This window comes from Cricetulus griseus, chromosome 2 (assembly GCF_003668045.3).
Source record: "Cricetulus griseus strain 17A/GY chromosome 2, alternate assembly CriGri-PICRH-1.0, whole genome shotgun sequence".
Taxonomy (NCBI): domain Eukaryota; kingdom Metazoa; phylum Chordata; class Mammalia; order Rodentia; family Cricetidae; genus Cricetulus; species Cricetulus griseus.
Genome location: NC_048595.1, coordinates 397,373,458 through 397,399,204, shown reverse-complemented (window position 1 = coordinate 397,399,204; position 25,747 = coordinate 397,373,458). Strand labels below are relative to the sequence as shown.

Genomic DNA, 25,747 nt, shown 5'->3' with positions numbered 1-25,747 from the left:
TTAAAGGAAAATAGAAACTGAACAGATAAAGAAGATAAGGATAGCCACAAAAGGGACAGTTGTGCATAACTATATTGTCTTCAGGGTGTCCACAAATAATTCTGTGTTGACTGAAGATAGAAGAGGGCAGAGGGAATAGCAGTCTGTGGTGCTGGAGACAGATGCAGGGCCTACCAAACTGGGAGTCCTGCGGAGGTCAGGCCAGCACAAATAACAATAGCAAAGAGATGCAAGTCACTTTAAAGTAGTCTCTCTTTTTTTTTCAAGTTGTTTTAATTTAGAATGATGTATGCCTAGAATTTAAAAACATAAGATTAAGTTCCATTCTATTACCCAATGGTAATCTTTGCTGCCAGTTTTAGAATATCCTTCCAGAAGTTTTCTTTGTAAGTATTAGCATACAGATCTATCCTTAGTCTTTCCCTCCAGCAAGACTACACTATTAATACTCCTCTGCACCAAGCATTAAAAAATGAACCCCACAAAGAGAAGCCCAGGGACCAGATGGCTTCACTAATGAATTCTACCGAATGTTTAAAGAATTAGCACAAACTCTTCCAAAAACCCAGAAGAGAGGGGAATAATTCCCAACTCATTCTGTAAGGTTTCTTTATACAGAATCAGGCAATGACGTCACAGGAAGAGAAAACTCTAGACTCATAGGACTTAGTAATATGGACACAAAAGGCCTCAACAAAAATACTAGCAACCAAACCTAATAGCCCATGAAAGACTGAGTATCTGACCACATGAGGTACAGCCCAGAAGTACAAAGACAGCTTAACCAAGAAAACCAAGCATTGATCTAATAAATGACTACATTATCTATTTAAAAGACAACCATGATGTGTACTCACTCATATGTGGATTTTAGACATAGAATAAGGGATTACCATCCTACAATCTACACTGCAAGAGAAACTAGTAAACAAGGAAGACCCTAAAAGAGACAAACTTTGTCCCCTGGAGAAGGGGAAAGGGTCACCATCCCCTGAGCAAATTGAGAACATGGGAAGAGGGGGGAGGAAGCTACGAGAGTGAGAAGGGAAAAAAAGGAAGGATGCAGAGGTCATGAGGAAGCAGGAATTTTGAGTCAGGTGTAGATTAGAAGAAAGGACATGTGATAGGCGGGATTTTAGTTGGGGGGGGTGGTAGAGGAGGAAGGGAGGGAGAAGGGAACTGGGATCGTCATGTAATTCAATCTTGTTTGTAATTCAAATATATAAAAAATAAAAAAAAGAAAACCAAGCATTGTGACACAGTCTGCTAATACAAGGGGATGAACGTGGTGACCTCAATAGAGGCATAAGATGCTCCAATAAAATCTAATCTTATGACAAGGACACTGACAGGGGTTTAATCTAATACACACCATTTGGGACCCTCAGCCAGCATCTCCCTGTCTTTCTCCCCTACCCCTTCCTCCACTTGCTCTCCTTAAAATTCAAGTTTAAACCTCTTGGAGGCAAGGACCAACTGCTTCCTCATGCAGTTCTGATACAGTGCTCACTCCATACTGTATCTTCATCTGCCAGGGTCACCGCAGGCTCTCCCATTAGAAAAGCAATTTTGGTATGCAGTTCTGTTCACTTAGAAGTGCCCACTTGCCCCATCCCATATTTGATACAGCTCTGCACGCTAACCCTCTTACACCAGGACGTCCAGGCTCTGTTGTGATCCCCAGAGAAAGCCCGGTCCTAACAGCAAGTGGAACTAGAAGATCTAGGATTATCTTAAAAACAGGTCAAGGGCAGAGATTTGGTTCTTCCATTTCTTGGTTCCCAAAGAAATAAATGGGCCACAACATTCCCTCTTTCTGAAGTCCTTGTACCCCTCTGTGTTCCTATAGCAACCCTCCCTGTGAAATGCCAAGCCTTTCAAATAACCTCCTCATTCAACCACATAATAGTCCCATCAAATACCGGTAAGGAAGGAATTCTCAGTCTATATGACTCTTAGGAAAGCTCAGGAGTGGCACACCGCCCATAGAGGTCACATGCAAACAGCAGTATATTATGCCAAGCCCAGAGTCTCTTTAGAGCTTCTACTGTGCCCAACTGGGTGGTAATTTCATGACTACATGGCAGAATGAAGATGGCATGGGGGAGAGATTCTCTGGTATATAGGGAATTTGAGCTCCTGGGTACACCATATAAAGTAGCTAAGAATAGTGGGAGAAAAACCACTGGTCCATACACTAGGACCCAAAGCTCACTTTATTTATTTTGCCCACCTAAAGCCTTTACTAAATTGCCTGCCCTCCTTAAAAGACAATCCACAAGACTTTATTCTCTTTACTCTTCATTTCCTTTTCTCTCAGGTTGGTCACATGGGAGGTGCTTCCTATTACACACAAAAGGTGCTCAATAAATGCTGTCTGTTTGTTAATAAACAGTCTGTTGTTTGAGGTGACAGAAGAGGAAAAAGAAGACATGGGGAAGATGGAGCCCTTACATGTTAGCTGAGAAGCTAGCCAGGGTTCTGGGATGAACCGAGAACTGAGGAGCCTGAAGAAAACCAGGTGGTTTCATAGAACTTAAAAAAAAAAAAAAAAAAAAAAAAAAAAAAAAAAAGGTTTGCAGATAGAGGCTTTATCAGTTACATTTCATTCATGATGTATAACTCTCATCATTTAAACACAATGTTGCACACAGAATGAGACAATTCAACATTACTTCTTTCTAAACCCTCAAATCCATTACCCCCACCAGATAAACATAAATATAGTCTCTTCTCTACTTGGAAAATAAGAACCATCTCTTGTGCACCCAATCCCTGAGAAAATGCACACCCTCTACACTTTCAGTCGAGAGTTGCTTTGTAATTTGCTTTATCATTAAAATAATTAGATTTACTGATAATTTGCATGTAGTGTTTCTTAAACAAGCCTTCTGGATAAAGCAAGAGGGCGTCTGGACCAACACAACTCAGAGCTCGGGAATTTCCCTATGAACGCTGGTGCTTGCAGGAGTTATGTGAGACAGAAAGCGAGCTGTGCCGGCAGGCTTTCTCTGTAAGTGCACAGGTGGTAAGTAATGTGGGCTGTAGTCTTCGTCGCAATAGCGACTGCCACAGAGGTACACAGAAGCCACTGGCAACATGTAAACACACAGGGGTGGCTGTACCCTGTAAACTTCATGGATGCACAAACCTCATGTAGTTTTCACATATCTAGCTTCTGGGGAATAGACAGACTGTACTTTGCTAGTGGGCCACACAGCCAGATGGTGGCACTAATCTGGCAAGTGAAGACCAGACTGGCTGCAATAGACTCACCTGAGAACTTTTTAAAAACAGTTTGATGACTGCCACCTCCAGAGGTGGTTAAATGACCCTGCACAAGAGTCTGGAAAATCTGTCCCACCGGGAAGCAAACAGATCATCTCTCAGCTCTTGTCCAGAAAAACTTGGGGCCATCTCCATCTTCCCTCCCTAGCCGTGTGGTCAGATGAGCCACTGTTTCTCTCTGGATTCACTTTCCACATTTAGAAAATGGGCAAGAAGCCTGTTGGTTGGACGTGGCGAGTCCTTTCTAGTCTTGTTATTTATGATGCTACAGTTCAGACATTTTACAAGACATCCGCAATGAAGTGCAAAAGGCAGCAAGCCACACTTCTGAGGAGAAAACCTACCATCATCTACTCTCCCACATTATATCTGGCAGAAAGAACTCTTGGGAGTTATTTTGCCCTCTCATGTCAGTCTGTCAAGACCAGGGATGAGGCTGCTTGATACTGCCCGGGAGCCACAGCAGCAAGTGGCGGGCAGGGGGCAGCCTCCTGGTGGCAGAGCACTATACACCCTGCCTGTGTGCACTGTGTTGTCTCCCCTACTTTTATACTCTGCTCTTCAGAGGGCAGTGAGTATGGGAGAGATACCAAATAGCATTGTGGTTTGGATGTGAGACACTCCTTACAGACCAAAGGCATGGTCCCTGGTGCCAACAGTGACCAGAGGTGTGGCTTTTAGGATGAGACTGGATCATGAGGGCTGAAGTCTAGTGCCAGGATGGATGCACTGTCACAGCTATAATCCTACAGCTTTATTGGGAGGTGATGGAAACTGGGATGTGGGTCAGAGTTGGAGTAAGCAGATGAGGGGGGTGCCCTGGATGGGGATATTTTGTTCCTGCCCCACTCCTGCTGTTGGTTCCTTGGTGCTATGCAGTGAGCCCTTCCATGTTCTTCTGTCAGGACACTGTCTCACCACAGGCTTGAAAAAATGGAGATCCCCATGGACTGGACCCATTGAAATCAGAATTCAAAATGAATCTTTCTTCCTTAAAGTTGATATTTTCAGGTATTTGTCACAGTGATGGGACGGTGAGTAATATAGACAGGTATGACTGAAAATTCACTGACAAAAAATTCATAGTTGGAGATTTTGTTTTTGTTGTTATTGTTTGAGACAGGGTCTTACTATGTAGCCCTGGCTGGCCTGGAATTCACTCTGTAGACCAGGCTGAACTCACAGAGACCTGCCTCTGCCTCCTGAGTGCTGGGATTGAATTGTGTACCACTGCACACGGCCCCATAATTAAAAAGTTAAAGCATCCAGGTGGCTCTTTAATTTAACCTCTATCATCACTGCTAAATGGTAAGATTTAGAAAAGACGATGCATCCCAAGTTCAACACAGCCCTAACACCAGACCTTTCAAAACCCAGCTGGGGGAGGAATGAGCACTAGACTTCTTAAGCAATGATCAACTTGGTGCCCATAAAGACCACGGCTATTTTACCCAATCTGTCTTAAATTAGATCTTTGTGAAGCAAATGAGTTAAAAGGAAATTGAAATTGGACTGTGGTTTACTGCCCAAGGGAAAATATCCGTTTATAACAACAGCCAGTGGATGCGTCTGAGCACAAAGCCCATTAAGAGCAGTGGAACAGCTCTTAACAAATTATGGCATGGAGTATTAATAAATGTGTCATGTTGCCATAAAATGAGCCTTCCAAAAAGCACAGACTTTTCATTTCTAATTAGCAATGTGGGGGTTGGAGCATGTGACTTAGGAGTATGGCCACTGTTCACTCAGGATGTAATGTCTTTTCTTTCAGGCCCACAATTAGGGAAAGAGTCATTGTGCACAACCTGGTACAAGCACATTCGTATACACAAAAACAAATGACAACATAGTACAAAGACAACACAACATATACAACTTCACAATACCGCAGAATGGCCCACTTATTAGCATGCTTTCAGCTCTACACTCCAAATTAGAACAGTTTTAACCCATATAAGTATAAATGAAAACAACAAAAGGTTAATAATAATAATTAGTAATAATAATAAAAGATTCCATGTGGAGAGTAGTAGCAAACAACAAGGAACAGAAAATGTCTTAAGGAATTAATTATTTGGTAACCCCTGTTCAGCTTCATGTCACATGGCTTAGGAGAGTAACTCCCCACTCAGTCACATCCTCTGCCTGCTGGCTCTACAGACATACCTAACCTGTAAGAAGGTACCTGGGAACAAAGATCCTTTTAGTCTCTCTATCTACAATTGCAATTGGCACTAATGATGACTGTCTCCAGAACCTGACCTGAGGTCTTAACTTTTGATTCTAGAATTGCCTGATCCTCTCACCTTGGGCTGGCTTCTATAGCCACACATTCTCATCTGCCTAAATCTATTATCCATAGTGTGTTCTTTCAGCCCTGATGTGACAGTCTTCTCTGTCAGCTTGACTGGGGTTAGAATCACCATGGAAACACACCTCTGGGTGTGTCTACAAGGTTTTCTAGAAAGACTTAACTGAGGACAGAAGGCCTATCCTAAATGAGGGTGGTGCTATAACAGGCTCGAAGCCTCAACTCTGAATGCTGCCAAGGAGTTTCCCAGTTTGAAAACAGCCACATGGAGAAATGCTTCCCCATGGTCAGCCTTGAAGGTGTACAAAGGTTTGCTGCAGCTGGAATCCACAAGGCTACTTATCAAGCCAGCCATAGAACCTGGTAGTACTGTCTAGACAGTACTGGCTTTGTAGGCATGAAAGATGCAAAAGTAGGGTCATCACTGAGGCCAGGCAAAGTGTGGTGGGGTTGGATTGCCTGCCAGGAGGCCCTGAGAAGTCACTGCATGAAGTTGGGAAGATAAAGCCTAAATTACAAGAAAGACCTCAAAATGTGGCAAATCTACTTAGGAAAGCTGCAGCTATGGAGTGGATTTGTTCCCCACACCCAGTAGACACAGTAAAGGAGAGGTCCAAGGCCATCTGGGGCCCAGATGATGCTGAACAGGAAGATACAGGTTTGGTGGCTTGCTGAGCTTTGGTCCAATCTCTGTTATACAGCCATCACTCCATTCTGGAATGGGCAGTGGTAATTCTCTGTCATTGGATAACCTGTTTCACTTAATAGAAGCTCACAGTTAAGAGCTTTGTTTTGAGTCTTAGCTGAGACTTTGGACCTTTGAACAGCGTTGGGACTGTTAAAAACTATGGAGATGTATAGAGTGAATATATACATTGTACATATGAGATGAAAGTGAGACCTTAGAGGGGATAGAATGATATGATTTCAATTAAATGTATATGTCTAGATATTAAGTTGACAGTGGATGACATTGTGATGGTTAATCTTCTCTGTCACTTGACCGGACTTAGAATCATCATAGAGACACATCTTTAGGTACGTTTATAAGGTGTTTGCACCAAGGTTTCACTGAGGGAGGACCACCATGAAACTGGGGGACTCCATTCCATGGTCTGGGGCTCTGCACTGAATAAAAGGAAGTGATGAGTTGAACACAACCTTAGTCTGTACTTCCTGCTTAAAGATGGGAAGTCACCAGTTGCCTCCCTGACAGACTGAGCTCTTCTTGCACTGTGAGTCAGTAAAGACCCTTACTTTTTGTTGGGTGTTGGGTCAGGTGACCCAACAGTAGGTGACAGATACCTTTCAAAGAGTTCCCGTGTTTGCTAAGGAGGCTAAAGCTGGAGAGCTCTGAGTGTGAGATCAGCCTGGGCTCCTAAGATCCTGACTGAACACAACGACAAACCTCATTTGGGGGAAAAATGTAAGGCAAATCTAGACAGGCTGTGAAGCTGTTAATAAGTGAGCTGCCAAGTTGGAATTATTAGCCTGGTGCCCTAACACCCATCATGGAACAGTGGAGCTTTTAGAGACCAGACCTGCCAGCTCAGGTGAAATGACTACATAGTTTTAGTGTCCCAGAGAGGCACCAACAAAAACAAATGGGGCAATAATTCCAGAATACCTGGGTACTGGGACAACTTAGGTATGCTGAAAAATACCGAGCTAAAGCAAGACATGAGGCAAAACTCTTGTGCTTGCTCTGTATGAACAATTAAAGCTCTGGCATACTCAGTCTCTATTCCACTACAGTGGGGACTGAGGGAGGGAGACCTTAAACCCTGTATTAAAAAAACAAAAATAGAAAAACCTTTTAGTGGGGCTGGAGAGAAGGCCCAGCTCTTAAGAGCACTGGCTATTCTTCCAGAGACCCAGGTTTGAGTTCCAGCACCTACATGATGGCTCACAAACTGTAACTCCAATCCCTGTATGGGCACTGCCCACTTATGGTGCATAGACATACATGTATACAAAACACCTATATACAAGTTACTGATAATTTTACCCGAATCTGCTTGAAGGAACAATTACATTGATGTTTACTAATCATTTGCAATGTAGCAGGCATCCTACCATACCTTATATAACTATGTCATGGCAACCATTTCTGAGGCGGGTACCAGTCTATAGAAAATGGACTATGACAGAGGTATAGTAACTTGCTCAAGACCACAACAAGGATAAGTTGTGAAACACAGGACTGCAATATGACAGTCTAATTCAAAGGCCTGTACTTATAATTTATTTGCTATACTACAGTGAAAGAAGCTTTAAAAGTTGATAAAAAAAATACCTTTGGGTGTGGTGGTACACACTTTTAATCCCAGCACTGGCAGGTGGATCTCTGAGTTCAAGGCCAGCCTGGTCTATATCACAAGCCCAGACCAGCCAGGGATCATAGAGAGACCCTGTCTCAAAAACAAAACTAACAAACTTAATGATACCAATCCCAGAGGATCTGCCTAAGCTACGGCCACAGAGAGAGGGAGCAGGAATAGCAGGAGAGTTTCTCAGACCCAGATTTGCTGGCTCCAGGCAGGCTCTTCTTTCCATGCCAGGTCATCTGGTCTATGCCTATACCAGTGAAGGAATCTTGTCTAATTAATCCCTTTAACTCTCACAAACAAAAGCCACGGGGACCTGAGAGGTTCTCTCAGGGGTTGGCTGGGGAACTCAATATGAATACCACAACTGTCTGTGGCTGTACATTGTCTGTCTTCCTTCCTACATCCTGGTCACAGGAAGCCACCTGACAGAACAGCAACACTGTGTGCCTGTTTCATGGCTAAGCCAGAGTAACACTGCTCCCAGAGCAAGGCAAATCTGAACCTCCTCCCTGGCCACGCTTCCCAACCTCCTTCAGTGGAAATGTCTCCTCTTCAGGTATAAGGATTGCAGATGCTCAACAACACAGCAAACTGAGGCATTCTGTAAAGAATAACCACAATCTAGAAAGGGTCACATCTTCCTCTCCTGAATCAGCAGAGGGGAATGGCTGAGTCAGTGACTCCACAGACCTGGGTTCCAGGCCAGCTCTGTTGCTTGTGAGCAGCTGCCAGGGTCCTGGACACTCACTTCACACTGGTACAGAGTCTGCACCCTGAGGATGACCCTGCCACTGCGACTGCTTTTGTGCTTAGGGGCACTTCTGGTTTTTGGCTCCAGCACAGGGGTAGCTGTCCACAGCTCTAAGGGTTCCATCCATGGTACCAAGAATCTATACATGGGCTCAGGTCATTAGAGCACTGTGTACAAGGTAGACCTGGAGCACATAGGACCCCAGAAGCCCCCAAAAGGCTGCACTGGCTCAAATGGTGCCAGAGGGTATCTCAGACCTGGGGAAGTCTGAAAGGGGAGAAGACAAGACTTCCTCAGAGCACATTCTATGTATGCCCCAGTCACAACTAAATCCACTATTTGAAGCAACTCAGCCTTCTTGTTCTGTCTCTTGGCCTCAGTACACAGCTCCTCATATCTAACTGCTCTCTCCTCTTCTCTTACAGGTGACTTATTGCAACCGCCATGATACCTAGAGATCCAGCTCACATATCACTTTCTCTCTGAAGGAAGCCCATTCAACCCTCTGGAAAGGAGTTATTCTCCCTCCAGTGCATCCTCGCACTTCACTTCCGTTAGAGCAGCGAGCTGAGAAAATGGCCATCATAACTTAGGTGTCAGCATCACTAGACAAGGCGTCCCGTGAAGGCGGGGCCCATCTTCCATCCACCATGACCTTCTCAGCTCAGCAGAAAGAGGCCTGTCCAGCATAAGACTGACAGGTTATACACTTATTGGATATATGACTGAATCTCTTAGACATGAAGACATTATACACTAGAAATCAAATAACCATAGCTATGCCTAGCTTTCTGTTAGGTGCTCAGTGACATGGGTTCCTTTCTCACCCTTGGCTCACCCACCTCTAAAAATTCATTAATTTTAGCTTTTTAAGTCTTTTCACCTTTTTCAGTACCTTGGATACCATGGTGAAGATATGGCATGAACAATGACTTAAAAAGCCAATACATTGAATTTCTAAAGCAAAATGGCAGGGAATACCTGCAAATGATAGCAGAAACCCTAAACAAAACACCTACCTGTAGCACACACCTGAGAGGGAGTAAAGCGCAACACTTTCTACTGTGCACATTCATTTCCCAGACTATAGAATGGAAACCTGGCTCTTCCACATACGAGTTGGGTGATCAAGAAAGTTACTAGAATAAGGAGGTTAATGTTTTCAAGCTAGATTTTCTTTTCTAACTTTTTAAAACATGCATCAAGGGCTGGAGAGATGGCTTGATGGTTCAGAGTGCTTGCTACTCTTCTAGAGGGCCGGGATTTAGTTCCCAGCATCCACATGGCACTCACAACAGTCTGAAACTCCAGTTCTAGGAGATCTGATGTTCTCCTCTGGCCTTTGCAGTTATCAGACACACACACACACACACACACACACACACACACACACACACACACACACACTGCACAGATGTACATGCAGGTAAAATATTCATTCACATAAAAACAATTAAAAGGGGGAAAATGCATCACAACACCAACATTTCTTTAATATTGGTAATCCTCAGATATTACAGGATCTGGGATATCTAGAATATTGGTGGTGTTATCAAAGATAAAAGAGGCCCCATTTTGAAAGTGCTGAGTCACCTGTGGGGAACCCACAGGGATGGCTAGGATGGCGCTGAGTTGTAAAGAAGCAGCCCAGGCTGAAGGTGCAAAATCAGGCCTGGTACTGAGACAGGATGAGGTTACCCAGCATGAGCACCGAGTGAAAACATGGCCCAAGGCCAGAGCCTTGGGGAACAACAGGACAAAAGGGAAAGGTGGAGAGAAAAGAAAGAAATGGAAAGAACCCTGAGAATAAGAGAATTTAGGGGAAAGACATAAAGAGCTGTAACCAAGCACTGGACAGCTGAGAGGTTCAATGAGATAAGACTTTAAGAAACACCACCCACTCCTGAGAGATCTCGAGGATGTCATGAGAAAGCTGAGGCTGCGGGGGTGGGTAGGGTCAAGGCTCCACCATAATTCTTGGTGTCATGAGAAATGAGTAGATCAGCAGGGGAGATGAAATTCAGAAGATGGAAGAGGCATCACCTATGTTCATAGACTGGGGCAAGTGACACTAGGGGAGGGAAGGATAAAACACACAGACTTCTGTCTATAACTATCACAGCCAAGAGCACAACAGTCCATAGGCAGCAAGAAGGCACAAGGCACACGGCAAAGGCAACGGAAGCCTCATCTTGAACAGCAGATGGACAGCCATCCTCTGGAACCACATGAGATTTTTTTGCTCAAACATTCCTCGGCAGAGGGTTATGTCTTCAGAGCTTGGACCATAGACCCCATGTTAGAACCATGGTCAATGAGACCCCATGGTAGAGCCACAGTCTACAAATATGGATGGTTTCAACCAGGCTGTATGCAAAGAGCTACTTAGAACTATTGTGTGACTTCAGGCACAGTAAAAGGAGCCTCTACATAGAGATGACAGCTTTACTCTCCTTGATTAGGACAGGCTAAAATGAAGTCAGCTATTTCAGAAAATGACGAATATGATCTCCAAAACATCCTCCATCACTAAATGCTAATTATCATTAAAGAAATCAAAGGCCAATTTTTACTACAGTAAAATTTTTATAACTTTCAGCTGGGAAAGGCAGTCAACCAGCTCCTAAAAGGATCCAGCGGACATCATGACTAAGGTGAACTCAAATGGACTAGAGTTCCGTGTGTAGAAACAGACAACTGGCAAACTCTGTATTAACTCCTGTCGTTTTCATGTCTACCACTGTAAGGCAGACCCCCATTACTTCAGGGCTGGTCCCTCTGGTCCAGTCTCTTTCTCTTGGTGCATCATGCCTGTCACTGCCACCTCGCCTCCCTTGAGTCAGCTGTTGTCACACACCCTGACTCCCATCTAATAATCTCACAGATCTCCATTGTTTATCAAGGAAAGACTAAACTTGTGGACCTCCTAGCCTCAGCCTTCCAAGATCTGGTCCCAAGTCTCCAGCCTTCTTTCCCACCGTACCTCAGTCATTCTCTATTCCCCACTTATATCAGACAAACTGGCTTTCCTTACACACCGTGCCTTTGCCCCCACACCTTTACTCCCATTACCTTCTCTATCCTTTTAAGTTCTAGTCCACAAAGTCGAATTCAAATACCACTCTTGCTATGGAATTATCATGGGACCCCCTGCTCAAAGGGATACTACTATAGCTACATTACAAGCTGCTTTAGGGTAAAGAATGGACTTTATTCTTTGTTTCCCACAAGAGAACTGACAAGTATTTCCTGAATTAAATCATCACATTTTATATGAGGCTACACACACTGTCTATATGCCACATCAGCCTCTCTTTTTTTCATACTCGCTTAAGAGAGGAAGGCTGATAACACAAAGAGAAAAATACTAGTGGGGATGGGCAAGACTGAAGGCCTGTCAGACCAATGAATCAACAAGACACCAAAGCATTATATAGTGGGGATTACTAATCACCTTCTACAAAGCCCCTTCTATTTCTAAAGCTCTGTAAGGGGCACAGAAAGTCTGGTGGGCACTCAGTAGTGATCAAGCCTCTACTAACATCTCTAAACTATCAAGAAACCTATTTTTTAATTTATTCCTAAGCTCCAAAGCAAAACCATCTTTTGCTGAAAAAAAGAAGAAATGTAATACTAGCTAGTTTTTTCTACCCACAAAGTTCAGTTCACTTTGGAAGTTAAGAAAAATTAATTTAATTCCATTTAAAAATGCTATTGTCATAATGTTTTCGTATGCATTGTCTCCTAAGATTCATCCACTCACTGGACGACAAATACTGGCTGAACAATTACTAGAGAGCAAGCCTTGGCTTAGCTGAAAACAGAAGATTAACAATGAACCAGTAACTGTCCTATATACCAGGTGCTATGCGCTACCAAGGAAAGTGAAATAGCACCGAGGAATCCGCTTCTTTAGACAGGCAGTCAAGCTACGGTCTCTACAAACACTGAAAAATATGTAGGGCAATAGTTCTTAGTGTACCTGTAATTTTCTAGACTAAAGAAACCAAAGGCCCTACATGGGAGAGTGACACAGCCAAGATTACCTGGAATTAGGCGGGGACAGGCCCAGAAACAAGCCTTCCCAACTCTTATTCAACTGTTACAACTATATGAGAAGCCTGACTTAAGAATGCTCAAATCAGACTTTGGGGATCCTCCCTGAGGAGTAGAGGGGGGATGGGGTGGGGAGTTGGTAGGGGGCGGGGGGGGGGAGCAGGGATTGACATGTGAAGCAGGCTGGTTTTTAATTTGAACTAATAAAAAAAAGTCAAAAAAAAAAAAAAAAAGAAGAATGCTCAAATTCCTTCTCTCCATAACTGCATGCTTGGATAGGGAACAAAAGCATAGTATCTGCCCATCCACCCACAACTCATCCATTCCTAAGAGGGGTCCACCTCTCACTGCCTCACAAGCCTGGAGCTGATCTGGTGAATAAAAAACTGAAATACCAGTTGACTTCTCTATACTATTGGAGGGGAAACTTTTAATGACAAAATAAGCTGAAGTTTTAAAATATAGTTTTAATTTTAAAAGTCTATGCTGACTGCAATGGAACAACTTATCAGCAACACCAGTCACACCTGGTGGACACAACCATTCCCTTAACAGCCTTGCTCTGCTGACATATTCAAACAGATTTGGAAAGGAGTATCTCCTGGCAGCAGGGAAAAGTGTGTGCACGTGCATGGGGGGAGGAAGAGAAGAGAAGAAAGAAGGCCTAGAGGGATGGGGAAAGGGAGAGAGATTTTTCAGGGGCTGATGGCTCTATCATTAGTGAGGAAAAGGAAAAAACTGTGGGCACAAAGGTACCCTCCACACCTATACTGGATGGCACCATGGTGAGCTCAAGACAGGCTGCATTCTGGGAATTCAGAAGGCAGAGGACTGGACTCTGGTATAGAGCACCATGTTATATCACAGGAAGAAGCACCAAGTCATGGCTGGGCCTAGGTGAGTGGGAGAAGCCCCAAAGCTGAAGCTAAAGGAAGAGTACATTCGAAGAGGAGGAGACACAGAGCAGAGTGGGAGACACAGGGGAGGCAGACAGCACTTTACCACACTGCGAGCACAGGATACAAACAGCAAAGGTGACACACAGTACAATGATAGAGATGTATGCCCGCTCTACCACACCCATTTACAGATGAAGAAACCATGGCCCAGGCATTTTATTTGGCCAAGGGCAAATCAAAGACAAAACTGGAATGAAACCAAGGTTTTTTAATCCTTCCCAGTTAGGTGCACTCTCCACTATGCCACTCCGGCAGGCAAGGGTGGGTTGTGGTGGGAGGGAGACAATGCTCCTTCAGAAAGTAAAAGAAGGTGGAAGAGGCCAACACCTCCAGAGCTCATGTCCACGGGGGCAATTATGGAGGTATTGATAAAGAGCCCAGGCTCTTAGCACTACACTCCTCATTACTTATTCTAAGGAGGTAAGCAAGCCACAGGCATTAGTGGGGATGCAAACAAGAAAGGACTTTGCTTTTGCATTCCTTACTTCTGTCTCCAGCATCAGGACAACTGAGTCACCAGAGGCTAAGGATAGAAAAATAAAACACTTGAAAGGTGAGAAGCTGGAAATCCGTTGTAATGAACAGAATTAAGGGGAGGAGATTTAACATAGGTTCTGCCACTAATAGTAGCTCTGCTTTAAAACCTTATCTATATATGTGTGCATTTGTGCACGCACGTGGCGCATGAATGAAAGTCAGAGAGCAACCCACAGGAGTCAGTTTTGGATAAGTGCCCTGGTTCTGGCTTTTGACAAAGTACCAATACCATAAAATAAATACTGCAAGGAAGCAGGATTAAATGTCAAAGGTCCCCACATTTTAATTTCCTGTGACTTTAAGTGTACTCAATTTGTAGAAAAACGAATATACAGACACTGAAGTGAGTTGAACTTCTAGAAGTGTGACTTTCTAGTGCAACAGCAATGCACCATAATACTTAAAAACACTTGTGTATAATAGGGCAGTCTATTAGATACAGAGGCCATGTCAATCATCAGGTGTAAGAAATAAGAAAGGGGTGGGACTCGAGTAGAAAGGTCTTCAACTCAACCTACAGACTCCCCCTATTGCCTATGTAAGATAGTTACTAGAAGTACGTACAGTCACTTAAAACTCAACAAATTACTGGTAAGCAGTTGACAGTATTGTAGTAAAGACAGACATAATAAGCAGTAAAGAAAAAGCCCGATTTGATTCTCTAAAAGAAAAAAAAAATGGAGGAAGGCAAACAAAGTGGGAATTGACACTGATAAAACTCAAGACCCCATAGCATAGCAAGTGGTGGCACACAGCTGTAGTGCTAGCCCAAGCCCTGCCTCAAAAAGCCTAAACATCAACAACAATAACAAAAACCAAAAAAGATTCCACAGTAAACAAAAAGGGAAGACAGGTGACAGAAGGCAAGGACAAGAGTCTGAGGTCAGGTTCCTCACACACACGTGCTATGGCTTACACAGGTATAGAGAAAACACAGAAGACACTGCCATCAAAGATTAACACTGCAGGAGGACAACTCTCTCTCATGACAAGCCAGACCTATAGAGCTCCATTGACTGCAACGTTGCTTATCTGGTAGAGCCAAAGGCCCACTCTCTGTAAAGAGTCCTCAGCCGTGACCCAGGCCATGAAACAGATACAGGCACTAGAAACAGAGAGAAAACATCAGTGGAGCAGGACCCAGGGAAAAGGTATACAAACTAAATCACCGGTAAGGAAATGAAATAAAATTTGCATATAAGATGGGAAAATAAATAATTCAGGCCCTGAGAAATAAAGTGAGTTGCTAAGAATCATGGATTATTTTTGTAAAGTTTGCTTTTCTTTATTTTTCCCCTATAATTATTTGTGGTCACCTGGACAATATTTATACAAAGAACAATATAAATAATAATTGTAGTCATGGTGGAGTCACAGTCTCTCTCCAGTCTATTGTCCTGAGTCCTACCATGTTTTATTCTTTAAACCTGGAAGACTCTGGGCCACTGGTTCCACCTCTCCCCCCTATGCAGCTGATGTGAGCTGCAGCAGAAGCACCTGGATAAAGGGCTATGCTTTACAGAGAGCATCCTAACTGCTTTTGTCACTTATGTATTTTGGCAGTGTGTGTGTGTGCGTGCGTGTGTGTGTGTGTGTGTGTGTGTGTGTGTGTGTGTGTGTGTGTGTGTGTGTGTGTGTGTGTGTGTGTGTGTGTACTGCTGAGGGGGTATGCACACCAGGGCACTCAGAATGACTCACAGGAGTCCATTCTCTCCTCCCACCATGTGGGAGTCACCCCCCTCCATGCCCCCCACCCTGGGATCACAGTCATTAGACTTGATGGCAGGTGCCTTTACCTACTGAGCCTTCTCACTAATCCTAGGATAGATTTCTTAATTGTGTCCCATTAACAAGACAAAGAAGTTAAAATTTCTTTTAAAACTTACAGCAATTAGGAGCAGTGTTAACAAAAATAGCATAACAAAGTTTTCTATTCACATCTATGCAACTACACAAAACCATGGCCCTACCCATTATTTGGAAAACCTATTGACATGGTTATTTAAATGACATCTGTTGTTAGGTGGGTCTCCTTCAATTGGAAACCAGCACCAGGATCCAGCAGCTAATTACCTGGCCAGTGAATCAAACCGGGAGGCTTAGCTTCTCCTCTTGTCTTGTTTCATACAAAAATTATGACAAAAATCTAAGATTTGGTCAAACATTGTTCAGGAAATTTGAACCCTTTGCCAAATGAAGAACCAACAGAATTGGTTTTGATACAAAGGTCTATCCTGACTAGGGTATGACAAGACCAAAGACCAAAGTCTGCTTCACTGTTTCTGCCCCACAATGGCCATGCTCCTGTGTCAGGAAGAAGGGCTGCATAGAGCGCACACTGTGGCCTCCCCATGACATCGACAGCCTGCTATGCGGTACAAGAAATACCATCTTTCTATACAATGACAGAATTTCAAATGTGTGGGTCGGGGAGATTCCACACAGCTGTAGATGCTAGCAAATAGATGTTCTGTCTATGTGCACACTTCCTCTCTCTCTCCTTTCTTCAAGCTCCCAGGACGAGGGAATCCACACACGCTAGAAAGTGCCCTGCCAGTGAGCTACATCCCATCCCTTATAAATTTTTATTTTTCCTATTCTGGCCTGGGAGTAAAACTAGAAGTTTTATAAATGGAGTTGGCCTGTGGAAAGACCTGAAAGTGGCCCTCAGCAGCAACACAATGGGGAAACCAACCCCAAGCAGAAGCCAAGACTAGCCACCTCTCCCCACTCTGACAAAGACGGGGTTCCTTTTCCCCTCTCCCATGCCTGAAGGGAAGGGGCCTCTATGGCCAGGCCGCCTCCAACTCACTTTCTGCGTCAAGTAGTAGGGGTCAAAGTCCTCCAGGGGAACTGCAACCAGGCCTTGAGGGATGTCCCCATAGATGAAGGGCAGGCTCTTCCCAGCTTCCAAGTCACTGTTGGGCTTTGGCTTGCTGTCCTCATCATCTTCCCGATGACTGCCATCCGCCTTTGGTGGTTTCTTGAGTTTGCTTTCAGCAATGCGCCTCTCGATGTTTGCCAGAGACTCAGGGGTGAAAGGCTTGAAACTATCAGGGCCTGGTGGTGCGAGCAGCCGCGCTGCCATCTTCTCATCCTGCAGCAGCTTCGTTAGTTATGCTGTGTCCAGGACAGGTCAGCTCTGGAAGAACAGCAACACAGGCAGCATTAATCAATCACTGCTCTAAAAGGAGGCCAGATTAAACCAGCTCATTCTCAACCTTCATTCACAACCTTAGCAACACAGTTTCCACCATGACATGGTTCTTTTTATCTTAAAAAAAAAAAAAGTCTATGGAGAGAATGGCTTGGGTGACCTTTGTGAATAGCCCTTAGGGGAGTGGTTAGTTAGGGAGATGGAAAGATTGGGGTCTCTCAAACTGCTAGCATATATTATGTTTACCTAAATTTAACTCACTGTTCAGAATCACCCATGAACAGAAGAGATTGTTCTGTATCCCTGAGGCATTCTGCTCTCAGCTAACTAGGAATAGTTAACATTCCCTAGGGCCTGCCTTTGTATGCTCAAGTCACCTTCCTCCATCTGAATTTATGCTGCAAAAGAAATCAGTTTTCCTTTAAGGGCAAGGAAAGGGTATACAGTCCCTCTTTTCAAAAATTTCACTTTCTGAAAACAAAACTAACCCTTTAAAACTTTCGCCAACACAAAATACTGATAAAATAGCTTCTATCTGCATTCATCCTTCCACTGCAAGGTATTTCAATTTACCGAGTTGTCAAAATCTTTCCGGTATAAAATTCTATTAGTATCGTGTTTTAGGATCAAGCACCTGCCAGGACAAACACAGAAGATGCTTTTCAATGGAAAGGGCTGCCACCACTCCCAAGGCCCCCTACTTAGCAATGAGAAAGGCTGAGGGAACCCCCGAGGTTCCCCATGTGCCAGCAATGCAGACTGCAGGCATGGAGGCTGGCTCCCTGGAAGGACTCAGGGTTAGGGTTAGGTTAGGCCAGAGAACATTCCCTCTCGAAGGAGCAACTGCAGTAAGGCCACACAGGCATCAGGGAGTTCTCAGCTTGTATGTGAAAAGCCATTTCACCCTGTATGTAGAACCCTGGTTATTTCTACCCAAGCCCAGAAGCAGAGGAATCAGACGCCAAGAGCAATTGCCCAGCTCTTTACAAGAATGGACAGAGACCACCTGCCGTTCACCTGGTGCTCAAAGTGGTGCCTCCTTCTTTCAGCTTTGGCAGAATACGGCAGCCCAGGAAATGTGCTTAAGGCTCTGTCTCTCCCACTCCACACAGCTTTTAAGAATATATATTTAGTGTCACACGCGTACCCAGGAAATAGTTTTGAAAGACTAAAGACTGTTGTTTCTGCTACTACCTAGTCCTCAGGGTCCACTTCATGTACCTATGTAACCTGAGCCAGCTCAAGAGAATGGCTGAGGACTCCTTTCACAAATCCATCTGCCCAGACAGTTTTCCTGGTGACTGCTGTGTCATAGCTTGGAGTTGAGTGTCTGCAACCAGACTCTGCTTACAGCACAGGGCTCCAGGGACAAAACCATACAGTGGCCCCACACAGATTGGGTAGCTCCCCACACTGCACTAAAAGCGCCACCACCAGGTCCCATCAGGGGGAGGGGCCAGAGGAAACATTTTGAGTAAGCATAGGACTTTAGAGACACAAGACACTGAAGGACTCATCCATCCATTGTACAGATGAGGAAATGTTGGGTCCTAAGATACCGGACAACTTGCCCAGATCACAGGGTCAGGATAAAAAAATCACAACTAAAGGCTAGGAGAGCTCAGCAGGTAAGGGTGCTTGCTGCTAAGCCTCAAGACCAGAGTTCTATCCTGGGACCTACACGGCGGAAGGAGAAAACCCACAAGATGCCTTCTAGCCTCCATACATACACCATGTGAGCTTCATTAAATAAATAATTAATTAATGCAAAAAACATGAAGACGTCAACCAGACACTGATATCCCAACTCTCATTTTTTTAGTTACCCATCCCATCCTATCCTCTGAATCACCAGTATCCAGTAGGAATAGCCTGGCTCATTAAGCAAATCACACAGAAATAAAATGGTTTTACGATCTGAGACTTCATTTACAGTTTTCCCCAGCCTAGACTTCCTTTTCCCCAATTCCTTCCATACCCTGAACTAATCCAGTAAATCCCCTTCCTCCTGCCAGGACTTCAGAATCCAGCTTCTGTGCCCACCCTCAGCCCCCACAGCACTCCTCGGGGAGCTCTGCCCACCTCTCAGCTGTGTTTCAAGTACCTTGCTTGCTCTAGCTTCACCTCCAGAACACAAGGTGAGGTCTATTGTCATCGTCATTTACAGACAAAGAAACAGGCTTGGAGAATTACCTCGGCTTTCCCAAAGCCATTCTTCTAGGGAGGGACAGCCAGGACTCCAAACACCTATAGCCACTTACAAACTAGGCAAGATCATAACTGGAACCCACAGTAAAACTGGGTATCTGGGATTGCAGGCTATACCTCCACATTCGCCTACAATCGAGGATGGACAGAGCACAGGAGAGCTGCACTCTACCTTCTGGCAGAGTGGCTCATCGTCCAGCCCAGGCTAGGATGCTGCCTTGCTCAGTTCTGCCTCTGCCGCCAAAGTGCTGGAATTAAAGGTGTGTGTCAACATGCCCAGCATTTTTTGTAAGTACCTCCCTTTCTATTATGTTCTTGGTGATATTTTGATAAGTCGTGGTTCTTAATTTTACTGGAATCCAATCTATCAATCTTTTCTCCTCAGGCAGTACCTTTAAAAAAGAAACACCCATCCCATCCATAGTCATGCACATATTCTATGTTTTCTTCTAGATTTATTGTTCTACCTTTTTCCATTATTTAAACCTGCAAATTACTGGGAACTGGACATTGTATATGGTGTCAAGAAAAGATTCATTATCCCTCAATGTCAATAATCAACTGACCCAGCATCACTAAGTCAATCTGGTCATTGTCACTTTTATTGACTACTATATACATTTTATACTGTGACCCCTGTATACACATATTATTGACTATCCCATGCACTTTCTAGCTCTAAACCTGAAGTCTGTTTTTCTTCTTGTACCTAGGTTCTAGTCATCAAATAAACTCTCCTTCCTCAGAGCAAACGTAAAAAGACTTCCTGGATTTAGAGTGTCCTCAGAGGTTACGCCACTCGAGGTGCCTGATCTGAAATCAAACAAGAGGCTGGACTGTCTGTCTAACTGCCAGTTAGCACACTGGAGAGCTAGCAGCCTTTAATCAATGGCAGTTTGAACTATACTTCTACGAAGATTTAAATATTTTTTGACAATTTGAAAAAACTGACAGATAAAACCAGTAGGCAGGATTTTTTTTTTAAACAGCAAAGAAAAGTTAGGCATGTCATGAATGCATCAAAAATCATGTGTATAAAGGGTCTGTTTTATCATTCGCTACAATAAAATTTATTCAATTCTATCAAAACTTTAAACTTACCAAAACCTATGAAAACACTTAGAACACACATGGTTGTGACCTGCAGTCTCACAAACCTTGCTAAATGCACAGATTCAGTTAATGCAGCACTTCCTGCACAACTGTTGTCATTTCCCAGTCGTTCCTGATGCCGTGGTAGTTAAGTCCTGGTATACCACTAACTGCCTCTGGGTGAGGAAATTGTTTCTCCCTCTTCACAGTAAACTGTGTATCTCAGTAAAAAGTGGTCCCCCCTTTCTTGTGCATTTGTCACCACATATAAGTGCAAGCAACTGTTACCATCAAGTCTCCCGGTCAGCATCTGGACAGTAGTAGTTGAGTTTTTAGGGAGTCAGAGCCAGAGACAGTTCAGACAACTTGCCTAGCATGCTGAGGCTCAGGTGTTAATCCTCTGTATCATAAGAGGAAAAAAAGTTTGGAGAGGGCCAAAGTTATCTGCAGACTTCACTGTGTCTGGCTATTACAAGATCAGCCGGACTACTATGTTCATAGAACCAGTCTCTCTGTCAATGCTCCTGCTCCTACTGTTCAGCTGTCTTCCTGCCATGCCCCTACCTGTCCCAGATAATGAAGGAACAATGACAGTGGCTCTGGGTCCTGAGTTTCAAAAAAAGATTGAACTAGACTCAAAAAATGGGGGTGGGGGCAGTAAATGGTTAGTGTGCTCTCTTCTCTTGGTCATCTGACAGAACTAAGGTCTTTTTTTTTTTTTTTTTTAACTATTCTGTACTTTTTTTTTCTTTCAGATTTTTTTATTTGAATTAGAAACAAGATTGTTTTACATGACAAACCCAGTTCCCTTCTCCCTCCAGTCCTCCCCTACCACCCCTGCCAACTAAAACCCTACCTATCATATCCTTTCTGCTTCCCCCAATGACACCTTCCATAGTGTGTCATCAGAGTCTATCGTATCCTTTGGGATAGGGTCTAGGCCCACCCCGTGTGTCTTGGCTCAGGGAGTATTCCTCTGTGTGGAATGGTCTCCCAAAGTCCACACCTATGCTAGGGATAAGTACAGTACAGGAGGTCCTGTAGATTTCCGAGGTTTCCTCAATGAAATCCATGCTCCTGGGGTCTGGATCAGTCCCATGCTGGTATCCCAGCTATCAGTCTGGGGAGCAAGAGTTCCCCTATGGAGAACTAAGGTCTTAAAATGCTTACTGAGATCTGACAGACAATAAAGAGGAATGGAGGGGGGTATCAGGTGAGGGTAACGACAAAGAAAATGGCTACAGAGAGGTTAGAACAGGGTAAAGTAGAAGCAGCTATTGCAGGGACTCCAGGCAAAGGCACGCAAGAAATATGCAGGGGAAGGAGCAAACCAACTCACCAGTGAGTCAGATGCAGTGCGGCATGTCCTCACACCGACACTCAGAAGGCTGAGGCGGGAGGGTGGAGCATTCAAGACCAGCCTAAACATGAAATTAGAGGGGTTGGGAGGTGGGGGGTGATCTGGGAGGAGTTAGAGGAGGAAGGGGGGAATATGATTGAAATACATTGTATACATGCATGAAATTCTCAATGAATTAGTAAAAACATGTTTTAAATAAGACCAGCCTAAGCTACACAGTGAGTTCAAGGTTAATCTGGGTTGCATAGCAAGATCCTGTTTCAAAAATAAAAACAAACAAACACACAAATAAACAGCAACAGAGGTTTGTAAATAGTACAGAAACACACAACACATATGACCTGGGTGTGGCTATGCAGTAGAACATTTCCCTATACATGTGAAACCATTGGTTAAGTCCCTGGCATTACAAAACAGGAATAAAACCAAACTTGTCTCAGACTGGAATTAAAAGAACAAAGTTTGATGACTCACATTCATCGTATTAAAATTAATTACAAATGTGAAGTCATCATTGACCTAGAAGCAACCCTATAGGCCAAATGGGTAGAGTCTAGAAATAAAGGCTTATATATGCAGTACAGGGATTTTCAACAAGGATGCCAAGGCCATTCAATGGAACAAGAACAGCCTATCAATTGCACAGTAAGAACACTCATGAAAGCATGCCACTCACAGACAAATGCCAAAGAGTGAAGTGGGGCTTTACTTTATAACACATGCAATATTAACTCAAAAATGAATTAATGCCTAAGTAAAAGAAATAAAACTATGAAACTCAGCAAAAAACATGGCCGGGAGGTTATTTGTGAGACGAGAGGTCCAGAGGACCAGAGTTCAGGATCCCAAGGCTCACAAAAATGCCAGGTGGGCATTGTAGTCTGCCCTTTAATTCCAGTGTTAGGAAAGCCAAGATGGAGGATCCTTGGAGCAAGCTGGATGGCCACACTAGCCAAGGGACTCTGGGTCAGCAAGAGATCCCGTCTCCACGAGTAAGGTGAGAAGTAATAGAGAGAGAGTCGTGTCATCTGCCTCAGGCCTTCACACCTACATATATGCATGTGTACCTGCACACATACGTGCCCAAACACATGTGAACAGGCACACACACACACACACACACACACACACACACACACACACACACACACACACACACACACACACACACACACACACACACACAAACCACACAGAGACACATGCAAAAAAAAAAAAAAAAAAAAAAAAACCAAACTAAGTAGATTAAAAAAAAAACTCTTGTGCTTTAGACTAAAGTATCAAGAGAATCTAAAGACAAGTCACAGAGCAGGAAGCATTTACAAACCACACACCTGAAGGAGATGACTAGTAGGACGGCTAACACAGGAACACAGCAAGCAATGGGGAGCCAGAGAACTACAGGCTAACGAGGGTGTCAAAAAACTGAAAAGGCTAGTGAGACAACACACACAGGCCTCACTGTGGGATATTTCCTTACTCTGTGTGAATTTGTCACTGTGACTGGTTTAGTAAAGAGGCTGACTGGCCAATAGCTGGGTGGGTAGAGGTTAGGTAGGACTGGAGACAAACAGTGCAAAAAGAAGAGAAGTGTTGGGAGTGGAGATGCAGAGGAAGCAGGAGAAAAGGTGCTGAGCCACATGGCAGAGCGTAGATGAGAAATGTGGGTTAATTTAAAATTCAGGAGTTAGCTAGTAATAAGCCTGAACTATTGGCTCAGCATTTATAATTCATAATAAGGCTCTGTGTGGTTATTTGGGAACTGGCTGGCAGGACAGAAAAGTCCAATCTACACCTCACCACCTGACTCTAGTACCCAGACCCCATAAGCTAGCAGAAGAGAACTGACTCCCAAAAGCTGTCATCTGACACCCACACACATGCCATGGCACACCCATGCCTGCTCTATACATACACACATATGCACATCATCCATCAAACATTTGTTCTCCCCCTACACACACACACACACACACACACACACACACACACACACACACACACACACACACACACAGCCTGACAGTCTGTATAACTATGAACATAAAGCTGAACAGTTGTTACAGAAGAGCAAGGCAGGTTCTCCAAAGTTAAGACCAGACCAACTCCACCATTTGGCATATGCCCCCAGAGAGCTGAAAGCAGTAACTCAAAAAGATACTCCCACCATTATTCACAATTGCCAAATAGCCCAAATGACCATGAATTGGATATATAAAATATGGTATTCATACATACAATGAAATACTATGCAACCTTAAAAGTAAAAAGGAATGCTAACATGTTCTTTACCACAAGTGAGCCTGAAGCATGTTAAATGGGATAAACCAGAAACGAACAGGTAACTACTACAAAAGTCTAGCAGCATGCCAGGGCTACACTCTGAAGAACAACGTTATTCACTACCACCCCCAAGAGACCTGATAATCTGGGATAAAAGATGGATAAATAGCAAATCACAGTATGCTAAACCTTGCAATAGGTCAGACAAGTTTACAGACACACAGAAACAGAACACCTAGCCTATCAGAGAGGAATCAAAGAGAGCTTCCTGGAAAAGGCCACGTCTGCTAAAGCTGAAGGGCAGGCCACTGGCATGGGAGACAGGGAGAGGATGAGCAGAGTTCTGCAGGACAAAGAATAACACACTCAGCATATCGCAGAGCAGAGAGGTCAAGCCACAGGGGTACTGCAACAATTCAGTGTAGACTCAGAGACCCAGGTACGCAGAGCCCTGCAAGCACATGAGGACCAGTCTCATTTTATCCTGAAAGCAAGCAGGTACTGAAGACTTTAAGAAAAGAATGATGACCTACATTAGGGCTTTTTAAACTTTTTCTACTCACTATTATTTTTTTTCTTAAGAAACTTTTATGGGACAGGTACGGGTAGATAAAATAGGCACATCAATCAAGCTTTCACTATTAAATCATAAAGAAGTAATGCTTTGGTCTTCATATATTTACTGTTTATTGATGAAAGCCAATTTATATATTACTAAGAAAGGTGCTTGCCTAACACAATACAATCTAAAGATACACTGTTTTGCTACATGGTGAAGAATGACAATAGAGACTATTAGAACTATTTTGGGTAAAAATCAATTTGGTCCTATGAGAGCACAGAACTGAACACAACACACAGAAAAACCCTACACTTTAGAAAAAGTGACAGTGTTGAATCTGATCTTAGTTGTTTGAGCATTCCTCCACTGGTGCTGCGTAGCATGACAGGGCATGCAGTACATGTGCTGTGTTCGGAACCAAGCCCGCAGTGACATCACACCATGCAACATAGGTAAGCTCTCCCAGAAACACCTTGGACTCTGAGGTGTTTGCTTTGAACTAAATTTTGATTGCTGTGTTTTCAGAAACATAAAAAAAAATTGATGTTGTAATACAATGACATAATTTTTCCTGTAGGGAGACACCCTAGCCCCGCCCCAGGTAACCCGGACAGGTGTGACCGGCTACGCCCATGAGGGCGGGGTGAGGGGAAGTCTGAGATTCAAAAGGAGCGGGGCTCACGTGGAAAGCTCTCTGGCCTCGTTGGCTTGCTTCCTGTGAGCTCGCTCTGGCTTGCATTTTGGACTGGTGTTTACCTGAATAAAGAAGTCTTAGCCTCACGGACTACAGTTCATCTTTGAGCGCACGCGGCAACCTTCAACATTTTCCCTTCCCTTTCTTCCCTCCAAACTC

General features: G+C 43.9%; 1 protein-coding gene across 6 annotated transcripts in view; it reads right to left on the bottom strand.

Moving 5' to 3' along the window:
* Scn8a (sodium voltage-gated channel alpha subunit 8) overlaps positions 1-25,747 on the bottom strand; it is a 162,978-nt gene that overhangs the window by 88,157 nt on the left and 49,074 nt on the right. For 5 of the 6 annotated variants that reach the window (XM_035440884.1, XM_027396611.2, XM_035440883.1 and 2 more), the window contains exon 2: positions 17,045-17,374. In XM_035440884.1, the coding sequence (XP_035296775.1) occupies positions 17,045-17,320 (276 nt within the window). In that variant the 5' untranslated portion in view covers positions 17,321-17,374. Of the gene's footprint in view, positions 1-17,044; positions 17,375-25,747 lie in introns of those variants that run through there. The other variant, XM_035440888.1, reaches the window with a different exon arrangement.